The 20163-nt window shown below is 28.4% G+C and overlaps 3 protein-coding genes across 4 annotated transcripts; 2 read left to right on the top strand and 1 right to left on the bottom strand.

The window, feature by feature from the left end:
- Positions 1-424: 424 nt before the first annotated feature.
- LOC145190223 (protein C-mannosyl-transferase DPY19L1-like) lies at positions 425-17243 on the top strand. Of its 2 annotated transcripts, none has more exons than XM_090089559.1 (26): positions 425-518; positions 3436-3615; positions 4726-4813; positions 4911-5048; positions 5164-5284; positions 5420-5513; positions 6190-6247; positions 6780-6871; positions 7028-7100; positions 7381-7407; positions 9928-10005; positions 10100-10152; positions 10323-10356; positions 10478-10534; positions 10900-10980; positions 11077-11178; positions 11336-11407; positions 11492-11553; positions 11826-11847; positions 11954-12073; positions 12193-12294; positions 12506-12547; positions 13732-13762; positions 13841-13940; positions 14512-14637; positions 16722-17243. In XM_090089559.1, the coding sequence occupies exons 3-26, from the start codon at positions 4742-4744 to the stop codon at positions 16864-16866; spliced, it is 1902 nt and encodes a 633-aa protein (XP_089945685.1). In that variant the 5' UTR covers positions 425-518; positions 3436-3615; positions 4726-4741; the 3' UTR covers positions 16867-17243. The 2 variants fall into 2 exon arrangements, with proteins under 2 accessions (XP_089945685.1, XP_089945684.1); XM_090089558.1 differs by lacking the exon at positions 425-518 and adding an exon at positions 4427-4451 and having other exon boundaries at positions 3401-3585.
- On the top strand, positions 629-1984 carry LOC145190214 (S-adenosylmethionine sensor upstream of mTORC1-like). Its single transcript, XM_080067016.2, has one exon. The coding sequence runs from the start codon at positions 892-894 to the stop codon at positions 1957-1959; it is 1068 nt and encodes a 355-aa protein (XP_079923142.2). The 5' UTR covers positions 629-891; the 3' UTR covers positions 1960-1984.
- Positions 17025-19862, bottom strand: LOC145190513 (uncharacterized). Its single transcript, XM_090089560.1, has one exon. It carries the CDS (start codon positions 19657-19659, stop codon positions 18664-18666), a length of 996 nt encoding a protein of 331 aa, XP_089945686.1. The 5' UTR covers positions 19660-19862; the 3' UTR covers positions 17025-18663.
- Positions 19863-20163: the final 301 nt, after the last annotated feature.

Raw genomic sequence — 20163 nt, 5'->3', positions numbered from 1 at the left:
TAAACACAAGCACATACAAAAATTAGGGTGGATGGATCAAATAAAATGTTAAAATTAAATGGGAAAAAAAATATAGCAAGACATACAAAATCAGCTATTATTTAATAGTTTTAAGTATTAAATATAATTTCTCATTAAAGTCAGTTTCTTTAACACTTAACCGTTCTAAGTTAATCTTTGGTCGCATAAAAAAAGATCTATTTGTTGGATTGATTTTTTTCTATTAAAAAACTCAGAATATATATCAAATCTCTTTTTTTTGCTTTGTTTTGATTATCTAACAAAAAGCAGCTATAGCTTGACTGTTTTCGTTATGACGTATATTAATAAGTGCGTAGCGAGAAAGCGCCGATCTTGTACGTACGTGGTTCAGATTCATGAGTTAAGATCAATCTATTAAATATAAGTTCATTTGTAAAACCGTATGCAAGTCTTTGCGTATACCCTAAAAGATTAAGCGATTTGGCTTTTCCGTGCTAAATGCCTTCATATCTTAGCTGACTACTGCTAACACTTACGTAAATAATAATTATGATTTAAATTCGTGATTTAATTTTGATGAAATGATATAGATAAAATATAATCTTTGTAAGTACATTTTTTAAACAGCGAGCATCACCTAAATATGTTACTATCGTTTTGTAATAATTTCCAATATTTTAAGTAAGGAAAAATTGCGACATGAGATTCCAGCTAAAATTGGAGTATTGTAATTGCAGCTTCCAGCTAAAATTGGAGTATTGGTCAGTATTAGAGGTTTCAGTATTAGAGATCTTTAAATAGTACATAATTCGATAGAAAAATCTGATTTTGATAATTTATTATACTACTGTATTATTTTCAAATAGTTTTCGTTTTTGAGTTTTATAGTTGAAATAAGTTATTTCTCCTATGGATGAAGCAACAAAAAATGCTGACATAGTTAAAAAATTGCATAAAACTCTGAGATATAAAGTAAAAAAAGGGTTTTTGCCTGATCAAGTATGGTCAGATTTACTTAAAGATTCTGATACTTTGAGTGAATACTCTAAAGCAATGTCTACTCTTGCACTAAAGCACTGGCCAAAAGATTCCTCACAAAGCAGAATCAATTGGACACATAATGTGTGCTTAGAATACTTTTATAATGGTGGAATGTTGAAAGCTGTACGGAGACAATATAAACAGCAACTTTTTAGAAATTTACATCAAAAAGGTGAAATAGAAACTAAAGATGAAAAGTTAACAATTGAAGCTCTTTTAAAAAACTTTGACATTGGCTGGAAATCATTAGTTGTAGAAAAATTAGTTTTACTTGATGTTGGAAGTTGTTTTAATGCTTTCAAGGATTTCCCCCAGTTTTTAGTATTTCCGATCGATATTGCTCCAGCAACTGAAGATGTTTACAAACTTGATTTCCTTAATATTTCATTTAATGAAATTCCAAAACATTTTACACCTGACCAATCTAGTTTAGTCTCTCAACTTTGTGACAACATTGCCAATAATTTTTTATTGAAATCTGTATTTGATATTGTTGTGTTTTCATTACTCTTATGTTATTTACCAACTCCTGAACAGCGTTTGCAATGCTGCGTTAATGCACATACATCTCTTCGGCTTTATGGGCTTCTTGTAATAATAACACCAGATTCTTCTCACCAAAATCGTAATACAAGTATGATGGTATCATGGCGAAATGCCTTAGAAGGTATTGGTTTTGTAAGGTATAGGTATGCAAAGCTAGACCATCTTCATTGTATGGCTTATTTAAAGATAACTGAAAATTATATAGTCTCAAGTAAAGATTTTTCTAAGTATTTGTTTATACCACAAGATTTTCAGGAAATCGATTATAAGTTTGGTTGCAATGAAGAATTCAATGATCTTGACAGTGGTAGTTTTAAACTTTCTCCCCATCAAAACAGCATTGATGAGTTAGCTGAAGTTTTTAATTTAGCTGAAATTGAATTCCCTTAACTAGAATATAACAGTATTTTCTTAATTGCTTTTTTTTTTTTTTTTCTTCATGCTTTAAGTGAAATTACCCTTGATAAGAGATAAGTTTAATAGTTAATATACTCAAATTAAATCATAGTACACGTAGTTTTAGTGCTACTCACAGGTTTATTTAGTATTTAATTTTACGTGTTCTGCAAAAAAAAATTTGTTTTTACTTTTTTTTTTAATCAACTTAGCTTGTAATTTTTTTGTTACAGCATCCTCTACAGAACTTGCTATACTTATAATTTTAAGGAAAAACAGGTTATGATGAACAATAACATTTTACTAAAATCAAACTTTGTTTCAGTTACTTGTTTTACAATATTTTGACAAGGGTGTTAAGAGGGAAGTAAAGTACTTCCCTAGAAATTCTTTTTTGTCATGTTGCATGTGAAATTTAGCTCTAAGTTGATATATGTGTTTTCAGAATTTTAGATTATCTTGCTCTGAATCTCCTCTAAGCTTTATAATTGTGTTAACTGCAAAAATTCTAGTTTCTTTTAATAAGGTTGCAAGTGGAGAAAAGAGAAGGGACTCAGAATGAGCATGAAATACCCCATTTTGAAAAGATTTCATAATTGTATCTTTAACTTCCACTGTTTGATTTGTTAATATAAATGTTGTTATATCCAAAAATTTGTCTAGCTTCCCTTCTTATAGTTTGGCAATTTTTCTTTTGTTTTGAAATGTTTCTAAACTTATTTTAGGCAGTTAAAATTTTATCTAAAAGCATTTTTTGTGATATGACTACAGGGCTCTTAAACAAAACATTTGATCAAGAACAATCTTTTAAATTTCGCATCTATTTGAAATTAAAGACTCATCTATCAAAATCATCAGAAAAAGAATTTTTTCATCAATATGTAGACCTTTTCTCAATATATCTCAAAATGTAGAAATTTCATTTTCCAGCCAATCTTTTCATATTGCGAGATATTTAGTCAAATGAGTTGCATAGGAAATGTCAATTTTGTTTTAGTTTAAAACTTTCAACAACACAACATTTTTTTCTTATTATTATTTACTGTAAAATAATATTTGTAGCATAAAAGTCAAAAGCATAATTTGACAACAATTTTAACTTTTTAACTTTTATAGACTCCAATATTAAGCAAATACCAAGTACTAAAGAAATTGTGGTCTATGATTCATAGATTATAGTTGGAAGTGTTTTATTAATGTTCTGTCATAAATAAGTGTTTTTTTACATTTTTCTAGTTAATTTTTTAAAGGTTTGTTAGTTGAATAATGCATTTTTAACCCTCTTTAACCCTCAGACCATAATAAAATCACTCCCCAAATGACATTTTTAAAAACTTTTTATTATGATGTACCCTAATGTTTATATTAAATTGTAAAGTAAAATGTTGCATTTAAAGTTAAAGATATTGTCACTAAATTTTTACTTTGATTTTCTAGTATTAATGATATATATTTTTAATATCTGTACAGGGAGTTTGTAAAAAATGAAAAAACCTGTTAAAAATTCATTGAGTACTAAAAACAAAGCAAGAAGTGGCAAGTATAAGAAAGAATCAGCTTTAGAATCTGATGGGCTTCCAAGAATTGATAAAAAGTATTGGATGCTTGTAGTATTTCTTGGTAAGCTTTCTAACCATATAAATACTGATGGTAATGCTGAAAAATACTGATTTACAAAAATAGCAAGTTTCGGCAGTAACTATTACCTTTTAAAAAAACTAATTTAAAGTTTTTAAAAATGATTTGTCCAAGTATCAACATAGTAACTACAATTGTCTTTGTTTCTTATAAATGACAAAATTACACATTACAAAAGGTGAGGAGATCAAAGTTTACTTGTAGTATAGCAACAATAAATATCCATTGTAGTATAGCCAAATGGGGAAGTTCAACAACAATTGGCACAATTTTGTGAAATTCTTTTAAAAGTAGTTTGAGGGGTCTATGATGGGAAAAGCTGAATCCCTACACCAAACTGAAAAATTAAAATTCCATCAATACTTCCAAAAAATGGTTTAAAATAATGTAACAATTTTCAATGAGTTTAGGAAAATTTTAAATGACCAGAAATGGTATTTATTTTTGTCTATTATTGTTTTATGTTAGTTGTTGTCTATTATTGCAATAAAATTGCAATAACAGACAACAATTAGTATAAAATGATGCTTTGCAATTATTCTAACTTTGTTACAATAATTTTGTTATTTTGGTACAAATTGATTAATATATTTGGAAATTGTAATACAATCCACTTAATCAAAAGGTTTGGTTTTGGAAATTTTGAAAGTTTTAGGAATTAGTCAACTTCATCAGCACCAAGTAAAATTTGTATAAAGCATTACAATCTGTCCTAATATAAAAGCATGTTTTCATCAATGATGATGATCATGATCATGATGAGGATGATCATGATGATCATGATCATGATGATTTCCTAATTTTTTGTTTATTTTTTTTAAAGCTATGCTTTCTGGCTACCTGAGTAGGTAAGTTTTTTTATCTGCAGTTATTGCTCTAGAATTTAAATTTTTATACTGTACCCTATTAGTATTATGTAATATTTTTGAACAAATGATAGCTGTTATGATAGTGTTAATTTATAGTAGTTCATTAACAAATCCACAAAAAGATTAGAAAGCATTTAGTTCTATATATATTTTGAATTCCCAAGTGCAGAATATTTTCAGTTATTGTCCCGATTTGGTTACTGCATCAAGAAATAAAAACTGAATTCAGCATTACAAAACATTTCTTGTTTAGCCGACATGTATCCAATATGTTTGAGAATCAAAAGCAGTTCTCTCATTTGTCAACTCTTGAGCGAGAGTTATCATTTCGCACTGAAATGGTATTTAGAAGTACTTGTTTACAATCTTTTTGTATCTTATTGCTTTGTTCTAATTGTTTAAAATGTTATTTTTTTGTGTTAAATTTTTTGTTTTGAGGGTTTATACTATTCATATTACAAAACAATTGCCGAAGCTCCAACATACTTTGGTGGAGTTATGAAGATTTTACAATGTAATATTACTGAGTATCCTGATGAAGTTAATGTATTGCGAAGATTTAATTTGTATCCAGAAGTGTGTTTCATTTTTTTATCACTTCATATTTATAGTTTCAAATAAACATGTATTCTGTTAACAAATAATCTCTGACACCAAATAAAAATTTGTTTTAAGTTTCTATTGTTTTCAGCTTGTACTTGGAACACTTTTCAGAATATTCAAATGGTATGGAAAAGTATTCAACATGAAATTAGAAATTTGTTATACAATAAATCGAGGTGAAGGTCTGAGTCAAGTTCAGAGTTGTGAAGGTGAATATATTTTTAGAAATTATTTAGTTTTTGTTTGTTTTTAGTTAGCATTTATTGTTACCACTAATATAACTACTATAGTTTATTCAAACAGACTTAAAATATTATTGTAAGTTATATTGATCTATTTCTTAGGGATGGGTGATATTGCTCATTTTTATGTTTTCCCAATATTTTGGTTAAATGGATTGATGATGTCTGCATTTTTTCTACTAGGCACATATTTAAGGTACTTAAATTGCATAAATAAAGTTTAATAAAATGATAGTATAAATCTGTAGGTACTATTAGTTTTAATTTGCCATATTTGTAAATTATTTGGCTGGTTAAATTTAACTTACCTTTATAAATATAAATGATTTATTATTAAAAAAAAATTTTTCTATGGTATGATATATTTCGAAGTTCAGCGCAGTATACCAACTTTCACTTCTTTTCCTTTTCCCCAAATCCTTTGTGGTGCAGCCTCTTTTTTGGTTGTTGGTGAGACCAAACTTGGGAAATGTCTATTTATTAGATGTAATATTTCAACAGTTTTGGATTAACCTGTTTTTTTTTTACATGATCAGCCAAATAATTGTGCGCAAAAAAGATATATACAAAAAGTTTTGATGCTCGAATTAACTTGAGTGTGCGCATTTCTGCAGGTTAACTTTGCTTAAGTTAATTCGAGTGTGCATATTAGTAAAAGTTGTGTAATTTGTAGGGTAAAAGTTGTGTAATTTGTAGATCTATGTTGTTTTGATAATAGTAATTTACTGATTGCAAATCAAGTTAAAGAGATGTTTCTAAGTTAACAGCTTTTTTCATTTTTTGCAAGTTCAATTCCTTCATTTAAGTATTTAAATGAAATCAATTATTTCCAGATAATTTGTAATTCTTATTCTTTACATCATCATTTTTAGTGGCAGCATATTAGGAGGAGTGATATCTGTGACTTGCTTTTTTTACAACTTTGGTGAGGTACGAAAATTATATTGTTTTCCTGTTGGGCTTTTATTAATATAAGTTATTGCATTATTGTATAGGGTTTGGAAAACCTAAAATATTTAGTGTATTGTTAATTCTGTCTAATTTCTACATTGTCTTTTTTCTATACTTTTCTCTACTTTGTTTTTGTTTTTTTTATTTTGTGATAATTTTCCTCTTCCAAAATTTTTCTTTTCAAAGATACAAAAAATTATAGACAATAATGATAGAGTAACTTCCTATTATGAGAACAATGTTTTCAAGCCCTACCAGTCAACTTTAGACAGAAAGTGCTCAGATTTGAGCAATCAAAGACTTTTGGTCTTCTTAAAGTCCAGAATGAGTTCACTTGAATATTCAATTTTCAGTCAATTTTCAAACAGATTCTTTCATTTGCTTGAATTACATTTTTATTAATTATTTTTAATTTTAACTAACTTACTTTATGAAAAATAATTTAACAAATAGATTTAATAATAAATAATCTAATAAAATAATAGATTTTTTTCCTTATTAAATCTGCTAGGCAACACGTGTACAGTGGACACCTCCTCTCCGTGAAAGCTTTTCATTTCCATTCCTAGTTGCTCAGCTACTTACTGTTGTTTATTTGTTAAAGTAAGAATGTCTATTCTTTATTATATATTTTTTTTTTTTTTTTTTTTTTGGGTGGGAGGGGGCTGTTTGTTTTTTTACAATTTTATGTTGAATAAATTTTCTTACTACTTTATGTCAAAGTCATTCATTTGGTTAAAAAAATCTTTTAAATTTTAGATGCCCCTCACCAAACTTTAAACACAGCATTCTACTATCAATCATAACTACTTGCTTCATGCTTCCTTGGCAAGTATGGTCTATTTTTAAAAAACTTTTTTTTTTTACTTTTTGGAGTCTTCAAGAGAGTTTCTTAAGTCATAAATTTTTTTGTTTTTATTTTGTTAAATACATTAATCAAATATTTTGTTAAATACATTAATCAAATCTTAAGTCATGTGAAATATCTTTCTTGAAAAATTTTTACTCTTTGAGTTTTCATAATTTGTTTACATAAGTTGAATTTCATGTATATTTTGTGTTTGATTTTTTTTGTTTCTATCATTATTTTTACATGAATTATATTTTTTTAGTTTGCACAATTTGCCTTACTTACACAGGTAACATTTTTAAAGCACCTTTAAGCATATAGGGTAAAGCAAGATTTGTAGCCCCATCAGGCTTTAAGCTCTATTTCAGCAGAACTTGCACCAAGTTTCTTGATGCTTAGATCTTTGGATTTTTTTGCCCACAAATTGTAATTCTGAATTCTTTTTTAAGAACAAAATATCATGCCAATAAAAAAAAATTATTAATAATAATTTTGTACATCTTCTACTACATCTCTCATTGGTTGCATGCCTTAAAAGGTTAGTTTAATATACTGCTGTGAAAATACTTAAATTCATATATCTGAAAAGATCAAGCTTTTTTGGGAAATTGCAGAGTTCAGAGCTCAATCTAATAATTGGAATTACTTAAAGAGTTATGAGACTTTACACTAAGAATCAAAATTATATTAGAAAATTACACTTTTATTTTTTTACACAATTTTACACATTGTTTCAGTAAACAAGGAAATGAAGAAGTTACTTTACAATTTATTATGTATTTCTACCCTAGGAAGAAAAAAATGACAATTTCTCTTCAGATAAAAAATTATGTAAGTAGAAGAAATAAAAAGCCGATTTTTAGTGAGAAGATTGAACTTTGAACTCTGCAATGGGATTTTTCCGTCTCATAAAGGTAAGTTTGCTAACCTTGTTTTAATATTGTTTACTTGGTTCAATGATTCCTGTGGTAAAGATGGAAAATCCTACTTATGAAGACATTCAAATATTAATAGACATTTACATGAATAGCTTACAGAAGAAGAAAATTTTGTTTGAAGAAAATAATTTTAAGTATGAAAAAAAGTTGGATGTTAAACTGATTGAATGAATGGAGAGTTGCAACTGTTTATGCTAAAAATATTTGATAATCTGTTGATAATTGTTGGTAATTAAAGTATGAATGACTTATCAAATTTGTTTTATACGTTAAGGAAGATAATCAAAATGTAAAAAAAAAAATTCAAAATTGAAAGCATTTTCTGCACCTAACCATCCAATCAATTCAAAAAAAAATGTACACTACATACCCCCCTTTCCCTTTCTCCCCCTCTTCCCCCCCCCCCCCCCCCCCCCCCAAAAAAAAAAAAAAAAAAAAAAAAGCTTGATCTTTTTGGCTCAAGCTAGCAGCTCTACTCCCCAGTCAAATATTCAACTATAATGAATCAGGTTTTACCACTGACCCAAAAAACAAGTTGTGTTATCAAAAATGGTGCTGTTAGAGTTCCTTAGAGCATTGGTGCCTCAGGCTGTTAGCAAATTATTGTAAATTGTGCATGCTCTGCTAGTGGACAGGTACTGCCACCATATTTGATCTACAAGGGAAAAAAAATTGTATATTATATAAGCAAAATGTTTGTATTGTATAGGCAAAAGGTGGTCATGTAGGCTGCTTATATTACTAACAGTAAGGGCTGGATGGAATCCCCTCATTTTTTGAAATGATTTAAAATCGTTTTTTTAGATAACACAAATCATTTTGCAAGCCACACCTAAGTCCTCATATTTGATGGCCATTTCTCACATATTAGCATCCTTCTAATCAAGTTGGCTGAAAAGAATAATGTCATGCTTTTGATTTAAGAACACTTAATAGACCAGTATCAAAAGATTATTTTTCTGGCCTGCTTTGTATCTCTTTAAGGTTTCCATTACTGAGGAGCAAGTGAAAAGTGGTTTCAGAGGAACAGGCATTTTCCTCTGAACAAGAATGCCATTGATGCATTCCTCTGTTGTACTTCTGTAGTGTTGCTAAACCTGCAGAAGTACATATTTTGCATACTACTCAATCATGCTCAACATAACACAATCATGCTCAACATCAGTACTTTGAAACACGCTCACAAAGCTTCTTTCTCAATATTACTACTAGATAAAACAATATCAATACCATCTGCTTCACCATCAGCGTCGTTTTCTACATCATCTTAAGTAGAGCCTTCCATCAGAGACTTTTCCTAAACAATTTCAGTCCAAATTTAAAAAAACTTCTGAGTGCGTAAGATAAACTTAAGTCATTAGGTTTTGCTAAAGCTTAACATCAAATGCATGTTTAAATCAATTGAAAGAAGAATCTCTAAAAGTAATAATCAAAAAGAAAAAAGACAATCAAAAAATGAAAATTAATGCCAAATAATGCCACTCATGAAAATGATGACACTGCATGCCTTAAGTGTGCTATAGATTGAGATGTTGGTATTTATTGTCCCCATTTTTATATTTTTCATGTTTTCTGTTGTAACTTTTAAGCATTTTTGTTACTATGGTGCTCCATATTTTTTAGAATAATGATTTTCCCCTCAAAGCAAAATATGTTACCTACCATTCATGAAAAGGAACAATTTAAATTTCATATTATTCATCCTGCTTTACCCTACTTTTGAAGGATCTACATTTTATGCATTAGTCTTTTAAGTTAGCATAATAAGTTTTCTGAGATAAATTTCATGATTATATGAATTAATTTTTTTTTTTCTCTCTTCTGAAATTTACAAATTTTTTTATTTATACTTCAAAAATAAATTCTTTTAGGTGTGTGCATTGTTTGGTTTGTATTTGTTAAAGTTTATTGATGCAAGGAGGTTAAATGTCATCTTAAATGGGCTTTTAGTAAGTGTTATACTGTTCATATAATTTCCTATATTATAAATTCTGTTATGTTTGAAACCATTTCAGATTTAATGACTGTTAATGACTTTTTTAGATATCTCACTTTTTGAACTTTGTTGCCCAGTTTGCCAACACATTGTTAATTAGGTAAGTTTGTTTACAGTATAGACTGCTTCTCAAATATTATTGCCTAATGTGATGAAGTCCTCAGTTGCAGTTTGTAAAAAGTTGTAAAGTTTATTATGTTGCAATCATTATATATGGCTCATTATTGCTGTACTCTGTGTTTAAATGAAATTTTACTTTTTTACATCTAGTTCATTTTTTATGGCCGCCATGATATCTGCATTAGTAAGTTATATTGTTAATAGTTTAATAAACTTATTCGAAAATTGTTAACTTGTTCAAAAAAGCTTGAAATCAATTTATTTATATTAATAAATCTTTTTTTATAAATATATTTAACTTTTAGATAGTGATCAAGTTGGAAGCTTATTTTGAAAAATTGCCTCATCGTATTTTAATTTGGGTAAGTTTTCTTATTTAGTTACAACTCATCATGTTTTAATGTGTTTGTAACTAAGCGATGCTTATGTCATGGAAAAAATTTAAAAGTTACAAATAAAAGAATAGTCTGTTTTTTTTAATCGTTTTTGTGACTGTTGAAGATTTTGCTAAACTACAATAAATACATTAAATTAATACACTAAAATAGTTCAATACATTAAACTACAATAGCATAAAAGCCTTGTTTCCAACCTTGATGTAGTGTGTCAATTTTATTTTTGCAATGTTTTTTTTTTTAAAAAAATCTTTTTCAAAATTGACCTAATACGGGTCTCAGAATTTCAAATTTTTTTAGTTCTAACTGTATGATACCTTTTTTGTTTTCAGGTATCGCAAGCAGCATTCTTCTCATTTTTTTCTGTGCTTATTAAAGTTGGAACTGCTAAATTGTTTCAAATAAAAGATGATGTATGTGACTTTCTTATTTTATTTATTTGTATTTTTTTGTTTTATCTCTATAAGTAGAGTAATTTTTGATTTTTTTTTTTTTTTTTTTTTTTTCAGGCTCATATTTTTGATATTCTGAAATCAAAGTTTACAGATTACAAAGACTTTCACACGCTGCTTTATGTCTGTGCTCCGGAGTTTGATTTTTTGGGTTTTGAGGTTGTTTTTTTTTTCTTATTTTTTGATATTTTTTGAATAATTTCATAAAGCATAACTCTTAAAATATTTAAATCTTCACTAATTTGAGGCATTTTTTCAATAAAAAATTCTTGCATACTTTAAAAATAAAAAAATTCACAAAACATTTTTTATTTAGTATGTTAGTAATGTGACAAAAACTCTTCTTCTTCCTACTGCAATCTTTGTTGGTATAATCATATTTATAAAGGTAAACTTTAAATATCTTCCTTTTTGTATGATGTCATCAAAAAATATTTTAAAAAATTTTATTATTTTGGGTATTTTCCTTCAGGTCTTTATAAATGAATGGAAGTATTGGATTCTTAATGAAGAAATTATGGAGTCTGCTGAGTGGTAATTTATCTTTGTTAAATCAATTCTTTCAGTTTCAAATGTTATTTTTCAAATCTCAAAAATATAATTTTTCCTGTTACACATCATGTACTTAGAACCTAAAAGCTGTTCCATGTTCCAATAGTTTAAATGTTTCTAAGAATCTCTGCTAAATATATTAAAAATTTTTTTGCACTGTTTACTTTTAAATAATATTACAATATTAATTAAAATCTAATTGAAAGATATATATATATATATATATATATAATGAATTGTTTCTTTTTTTTCAGCCCTATAAAGCCATATACAGAGGTTAGTTTTTTTTTTAGTTCTTTTTTCAGTTTTGTTTTTTAGGATTGTTTTTGTCAAGTTAAAACTTATTGCTAAAGAAAATCTAATGTCACACAATCCTTTTCAGCATTTTTACTGGTTGTTACAAACTGTAGCTTACATGGTGATGTCAATAATGATTATGCGCTTGAAGTTATTTGGTACACCTGCCCTTTGCATTCTTGCAAGTCTTCTGGCTTCTAAACAGGTCATTTAATTTGCTATTTAATTTCATTTGTAATTTATGTCTAGATAATTTTAGTTTAAAAACCTTAAAATTTTATTTTAATTTTTTTGTAAAAAAAATTTTTTTTGTTGCTATTTTAGGTGTTTGGCTTTGTTGGCCAAAGATCTGTGCAATTTTCTATCGTGTTTTTACTGCTAGCTGGAATGACTTTTCAAGGTTTCAAGAATTTAAGTCATCAGTTTGTAAGTGGAAAATTAGCAATTCCTTACTCTCTTACATAACTTTAATTTTGCTTTCTATACTTGTTAGCATTGTCACATTTTTACAGAAATTATTCTGCGGTTTTTAAACTTCTTTTCTTGTTTCATTCTTTAAGGTTTTATTCCTTAGCACAATTGTTTTTTCCTTTGTTGAAAAACTCTTTTTAATATTGTTTTTATATTTTTTTTTTAGAATATGAAAGGATCATACAGTAATATTGAAATGGAAAATTTGGTATAATTATGTATCAATTTGTTATAATTATGTATCAATGACTTTTTGCTAAAACTATTAGGTGTAAAATCTGCACATTATGATGTTCCAAATGTATATGCTAAAAAATGGCTTTTATATTTGTATAGTAAGTGGAAGGACACTATATGAAGTAGTACATGCACTATATGAAATAATAAATCAGATACAATTTGATCAATTTAAATTGGTTGCCCTTAAAGGTTAATCAGGTGTTTTGTCATCTAAAACTGATTGATGTTTGTTGTTGGTAAACTGACATTGATTGACAAAATTTGCCTTTTTCTGCTGAATTGAATTTGATCATTGATTTAAATGTCATCATATCATATCTTTTATTTTATAGGTCCACAATAAATTTTTCAAAATTAATACTAAAATTACATTGATTTTTATTAAATTTAATCTAATAAAGTATTTAATGTGAGAATTTTAACTATAGAATTATGAAGAGTTATTTTTCAAGAAAAAAAATCTCTAAGTAATCATATGTTCATGTGGTTTGATTTATTACTGAATTTTGTGCCCCTTATGCTTATCATTAGCCTGGCTATATTTTAATAATTGGGAAAATTGGCCTGTCGGACAATTTGTTGATGAAAATGTAGTAAACCAACACTGGTAGAGCTTGGGCAAAAAAAAAAAACATCTTTCCTCCTCTTTATATCAAATTAGGTCTAATAAAACAACTTTTAAAAATCATTAAGGATTACTTTGAGTTATGATCAAAAAATGCTGTTTTTTTTTTTAAAACCACAGATCACAAAGTTAATAAAAGACTCGAACTTCACAAACTAAATGTTGGACAAAGAAGAGCATTGGAATTGTTTGCAGATGATTTAAAGAATACTAAGAAATGCAAAAGCACAAAATTACAAATATGGAATGATTGCATGAAAATTTTGATCTTTTAGACTGTAGCATTAGTTATAAGGGTGTATTTCCTCAATAACCATCTTGTTAAATTTAAAAAAATCTCTTATCATCTTGCAAAGCAACCTAAATTTGTTCAGTTTAACTTTTTTTAATATTAGACAGGGTTTCACCATGTAACTTTAAACAAAATCATTTGTCCACTTGTGTTTGTGCATAAAAAATTGAAACTTTTCTAGAGGACTAAAACATCTTGATATTCTTGAGTAAGAATTTGTTGCTATTTTCTTTAGATTGAATGGATCAATGCTAACACTGAACCCAGTAAGTGTAAATAAGAAAGTTAAATAGTTTTTAGCTTTAACATTGTTATTCTTTCTTATTAAACCAATTTGTTCCTAGATGCTGTGTTTGCAGGTGCCATGCCAACTATGGCAGGAATTAAATTATCTTGTAACCGACCTATTGTTAATCATCCTCATTATGAAGATGTTGGATTAAGGTAATATATGTTATTGACTTTACAAAATTTATGAAAGATTTTAGAAAAAAGTGTAGCATATTACTTAATAAAGTTGTAATACATGGTCACAAGCATTAATCGCTTGTACTCTTAAATTCATTTTCTTTAAAAAGAGAAAATAATAGTTAGAAGTGGGATGGAGTAGTTATTATTTAGTTTGAAAAGAGTTTGTTGAAGAGGATTTTAATCTGGATAATGAATATACTTCCCTTGATTTCTTCTCGATTTTTTTGAATTTGTTTACTGCCTTTTGCTAGGTGTCTCACTATTAATTGTGTTCACAACTTTTTAAGTAAACATCCCAAGTTTTTATTTCTAAGGAGTTTTCTACTTCAGCATTTTCATGGTTATTTGGGCGTCTGAACTTCATTATTACTAAAGAAGATACTAAGATTTTTTTATTTTACATTTTTAAATAAGTTAATTGGTTTAATTTTTTTTCTTTTTTTTTTAAATTTTTTCAGAGTTTTTATTTGAAAAATCTTTTGCGTTTTTGTGAAACTTTCACTTGCAATTTTTTTTACGTATTTTTTATGTATTTTTCCTACAGAGCTCGAACAAAACGTGTATATCAATTGTATAGTCGCAAAAATGCAACTTTCTATCACAGTGAAATGGTTGATATGGGTGTCACATATGTTATATTAGAACCTTCATGGTGTAATCGGAGACAAAGGTAACACATCTTGGAAGTATTTTTTTACTACTTCATAGTTAAACTTCATAGCTAAATTAGGTGATCCAATTTTACCATCAGTTCAAATCTAAATTCGGCTCTGCTAATTTTTTTTTAACAAAGTAGTTTCAAAAAAATCTTAAAGCAAAAATTTACAACTGTTTTAAATTTAAGTTTAGTAAACTTTTTCAGAAGTCATTTAACATTTATTGAGGTATTTAGCTCAACCATTGTATTTACATTATTATTGTTTTAAAAAGTGACCTAATAGCCTTCTCAATCCTAAAGCATACAAAAAAAATCAATTATATTTTGCTCAGTTAAAAAAAACAAACAAATAACTTGGATCAGAGGTTTATATAGGATTTAGTTTCTTTTTTGATAACCACCATTTTAGAAAAAAAAGTAAATATAGTTCAAAGGGAAAATGAAAGGGAAAAAATTAAGGAAAAATTTGTTTTTTCCCTATTTTGTATGCAATCAACAAAATGTAGATCAGAGAAAACTTTCTTCTAAACAATGCTTCACATAACAGAGAATTGCACTTTTGCTTCCTAATTTTTTTACTGCAAGATTGTTTAAAATGAAAAAAATTGGTATCAATTTTGTTTTTTGACTAATTCAAGGTAATCGAATTTAAACTTGAAGAAAAAAAATAACCTACCAAAACACTAATATTCACCATTTTCTCAACAACATTTTTGTTTTGTTGCTTCAACCTTCAATTTCAACTGTGCAAATTGCCATAGCTCTCACAGTCACAGCCTTTAAACTTAAAGTTCGATGTTGAAAGGTAGGCAAATGAATACCCATGTGAATACATGAAGTAGTTAAATACAAAATTAGTAAAATAATTGTTAATACCTCTTAATATAATCTTATAAATCTTCTAAAAGTATTTTTAATATTCAAATACTTTAATATAAGATTTTATAAGGTTTGTTCAATGAAAATGTTTTTAAAATGTCTTCTTAAGTGTGTGTTTATAGTTCTAGAATTTTGTTTTCTTTTTAAAGCAAAAATCTGCAGGGAGTGGACTTTGTTTGGAGCATTAAATGGGAGTATAGAGGTTGTTACTTTAGGCAGAAAAAATTAAATAACAAAACTCAGAAGTACAAAGACGAGTGTTTCAAAAATCATTTTAAATTTCCTTTCAGAAGCACAAAACGTGATATTTTCTGGGATTTACATTCTTAACTAACAATTTCAGTTCAGTTTATTTTAAACTTTTAGAGACAAATTTTCAAATGTCTGTATAAGATTCACCCATAAAAAGAAATCATACTTGAAATCCATAAAATGAAATAAAGAACAAAGTTGATGGAGTGATGGAAAAACTTTAAACATGGTTTCATTCACAATATTTGGCATGCTGATTGTGAGAGTATTATAAGGCGCCATTCTTTTTGTATTCACTGTTGATTTCTTGCTCCACTATTCTTTGTACAGAGATAGCACAGAAGTTTATTAAAAACTCTGCTTAGCTAGGAGAAAGTTAAACATTTTTAGATCTACACAAATAATCTACGCTGTGTTCTTGATATTTAATCAAGTTAAGCATTTTTTAATGCCATGCTAAGTCTTAAGTAAAATCTGTTTCAAAATAAACAGAATGAGCTATTTGGGACGGAAACCGACGAAAATGCTTAGATTTGAAATCAGCATTAAATAAACAAAAAGCAGTTTAAATGTCTTATGCAATTTTTTTTTCTTTTTTTTGCTGTCCTGTGTTATGGAATGTTGAAAAAATGGAGAAAGTTTTGGTAGTCTTTTCATTTCTCTTCAAGTTAAAATTAGAGTACTTTGCGTTGGTCAAAAAAAAAAAAATGGGCACCAATTTTCTTTATTTTAAACAGCAATCTTTCTTAATCTGAAGTAAGAAAAAGGGGTTGCGAAAGTGCACTTGTGCCCACAATTTTATGGACTGATTAAGATGAAAACAAATTATGATGTTTAAACTTAATGCCTTTATTTACATTCATTTATGCAGGATCTTAACTCATCAATTTTTTGAAATGTAAAGCGTTTTAAAGTTTATAAAGATCGCGTACTGAGACTTTCTAAAATAAGTTTCCTTATTTTAGAGAGGGTTGCGGCTTGCCAGAAGTATGGGATAATGAAGATTATCAAAACATGGGAAAACCTCCATTATGCAATGTTCTAGCCGAAAAGCCGCAACCGTTTCGTAGAGTTTGGATGAATGACGTCTATCATGTACTGAAGGTTTAATGATATTCCAAGCACTGTTTAACGGAGATGTAGAGTTTACAGTATGAATAGATCAATTCGCATCTTTTTTAAAAATTTAGGTGAAAAAAAAGGGAATTAATTTCAAATTTTCTAAAATTTATTAGCTAAATGCTGAAACCTTTGATTAAAATGAACCGGTTCAGCATCAATAGTATTTTTAGTATTTTTTAACAAGTGGAGCAAAATTATTTATGACAGGAATCTCCACATTTTGTCTTTTTTTCACGTTTATTTCGTACGAATGCACTACTTTTTGATGTAATTTCTTCGAAATTTTATTTATTAGGAATTTTCGGAAATTGTAAACGGATATTTAAACTTTATGGAATCTTAGATGAGATTTTTAAAAAATATAACTTTCAGAATGAATTATTATCTATGATAGAAACATCTCTAAAAACGTTCCCGGTATGTAGCTTGCTTTAGGAAGTTTGATGCGTGAAAGTTCAGGGTTTAGGAACATGAGGACCAAAAGGGAATTTTATTTCTAATTCCACTTCAAATCTTCAACCTCTAGAAACCCCTAAAGGCTGGAAGAGTCATAAAATATTAAAGGTAAAGCAAGGATTCCGCCTAAAAATCCTACAACACGCAACTTCACATCACAATCAGGATAATTTCAGTATGCACTAATCATTTTGTGGACAATCACACAAACTATAATTCATCTAAATTTCATACAAAAACATGCTGCCTGGAGTTAATTGAACTTGTCGCAATCTTTGTAATTCAAGATCCATAATTCATGCTGCATTTAATCATTTTTTAATTTATGCTGCATTTATTCTTTTTTTAATGTTATCACTCATTAACAGTAACCAACTGCCTTTTTTGTCTTCTTCAAAATTAAAATCTAAATTGGAAATATACTTACGTTTTTATGAACAGTTTTTTTTTTTTTAGCAGTTGTAGTTTTAATATTAATTTTGTTTAAGTTCAAATGAAAAAACTGTATATACAAGTTTAAATTGCTAAAGATAATATTTTAAAATCATAACGAGAATGTGATTTTTGGGTAATCAAGACATTAGCAACTATTTAGTTAACTAAATTCAGATTTACCTAATAGTCTCAATTCTCTTGTTTCACGACTAAACGTATTTACTGTGAGAGAACTGTTGAGTGCATTCACTTCGTCTTGGCGGTTATGTGACATATTTTCCTCATAGAAGGTTTCTGGCACCAGTTGTTTACAATCATGGAACAGGGCTCGTTCGAAAAATCGTGTTATTATCTTTAAGACCATGCTACCGCTCTGTCCAAAATCGAACCTCCGAGGCCCGGCCGTCCGCGCGTTGTATAAACGCTACAAGCCATTAGGACGGTGAAGTTTCGAACCGACTGAAAACCATCAAAGAAGCAGAAATTTTTGTCATGATGGATGACATCTCGAAATAATTTATCTATCTCACTCTAAATCTGGAATCGCAAAGCTTCATTTTAGCAAAAAGAGTAGACAAAACTTCGGCAAAAGTGTTGGAAAAGGTTATGAAGCCTCTCAAAACGATTTCGATTTGAAAACAAGCCGTAGACCTTGCATAAAGACTCTACTCTGGTCCATATGGCAAATTTGACTGAAAAATGGTTCAAAAATAACGTTCTAGAGTTAACTTCTAATGATTCTCAGCCATCGGGAAACCCAGATCTGAATCAGTTAGACTACAAACTGTGTAAAAGCTTGTTAACCAAGTATTTGAGACGTAAAAGTAGAAAAAAAAACTTTTTTTTCATGATATAATTTATTTGAATGTTTAAACTTTTTTAGAAGTGTTTTCCTTAACATTTACCTAATACAAAAAATAAATTATCAATGACTATGTATGTTCCTGGTCGACCTTTTGTTCCTTCTATTAATAGATTATTTCTTGAGTTAACGTTAACCGTAACTTGAACATCAGTCCACTCCTTTGTAACTTTCTCTGATAAATATATTACGCGTGGTAAAGGGTTCTTGTTTTCGCTGGAAGGATTTTCAACTTGTTTTATAGATAATTTTCCACCGCTCATTTGCAGTTCTAAATGTAAACACATTTTACCTATATCGACATTAGAATCCGGAAGAACAAGTTGCCATGGTAGCAGAAGTTTTCCAACATAGCTTTCATACTCAGTTTGCAAATATAAATAGCTATTAGAAGTGTTAAAGTTTGATCGAGGTCCTCCCTTAGTTTCCCCGACTTTCCAGTCTGCGGTATCTTCAAAGTGTTCGTTTGTCCAATCACATTCGTTTATTTCAAAATTACAGTAGAACTCTTTCACTGCATCTTTAAAATCCTTCTTAATTGCGTTTTCATATGTTTGTTTGCAAAAACCGCACGAAGACCGACATTTATCTTGCATAAACGAGAAATATTTGTTTGATGTAGAGCAATAACCTAATTTTTCATAAGATGAACATTTTCCATGTAAATCAATGCAATTATCTTCAGAGCAGAACATGCATGTTTTTCTACAATTACTCACCATGAAGTTATAATAGTTACTCTCTTGGTGACAATAATCTTTCCATGAAGAGCATTGATGACGTTTATCTTTACAGTCAATGCTCATTACAGGTTGAGCAAAAGGTAACTTTGCTGTAATGGAACAAAATCCACAAGTTTTTCTACAATTAGATTCCATGTATTGGTAATGAGCCAAGTCTCTGCACATGCGGTTTAATGATAAGGAATAGCAGGTCCACGTTGGAGCTGCATCAAAGCAATCCAGTGACTGAGGCAATGCAAGTTTTAACAATGTTGAAATAGCAAAGACAAGTATTTCTGAAATCATTTCAAGTTTCCACTCCGAAGCACAAAACGTGATATTCTCTCGAATTTATATCCTTGCTAAACAAGTTTAGCTCTACTTAATAAACAATCTTAAATATTCTTGAGGACAATATAAGGATAATATAAATTTTATATAAAGATGGCTTCTTTCAGTTGTTTTTTTTTTTTAATTTTAATGTTTTGTTTTTTTTTTAAGAAAAAAAAAAAAAAGTTGAAAAAATCAAATGACATATTATTTGTTTTGGAATCAGAGCATTTAACAACAAATATTTTTCTTCGCTGTTTCTCTATACATTAAATGACACAATAGCTGTGCTTTGCTCCGTTCGTATTGCTTCGTTCGCGTTGCTTCGCTTGTGTTCTTTAATGACATAAAGATAAGACACTTCTTGAGCAGTCCTTCTAAAGATCAAGCTTAAAAATGATTGGTTAGGTGTAGATTTTGACCTCCAACAACGAATTACGAGAATAAATAATCAATACCAATTTATTAAGTTAAAACGTC

Source organism: Hydra viridissima, unplaced genomic scaffold (assembly GCF_058129835.1).
Source record: "Hydra viridissima isolate aposymbiotic clone 2 unplaced genomic scaffold, HvirCarnegie_v1 scaffold_6, whole genome shotgun sequence".
NCBI classification, from domain to species: domain Eukaryota; kingdom Metazoa; phylum Cnidaria; class Hydrozoa; order Anthoathecata; family Hydridae; genus Hydra; species Hydra viridissima.
The sequence above is the reverse complement of the archived record's forward strand: the minus strand, read 5'-3'. Positions and strand labels throughout refer to the sequence as shown.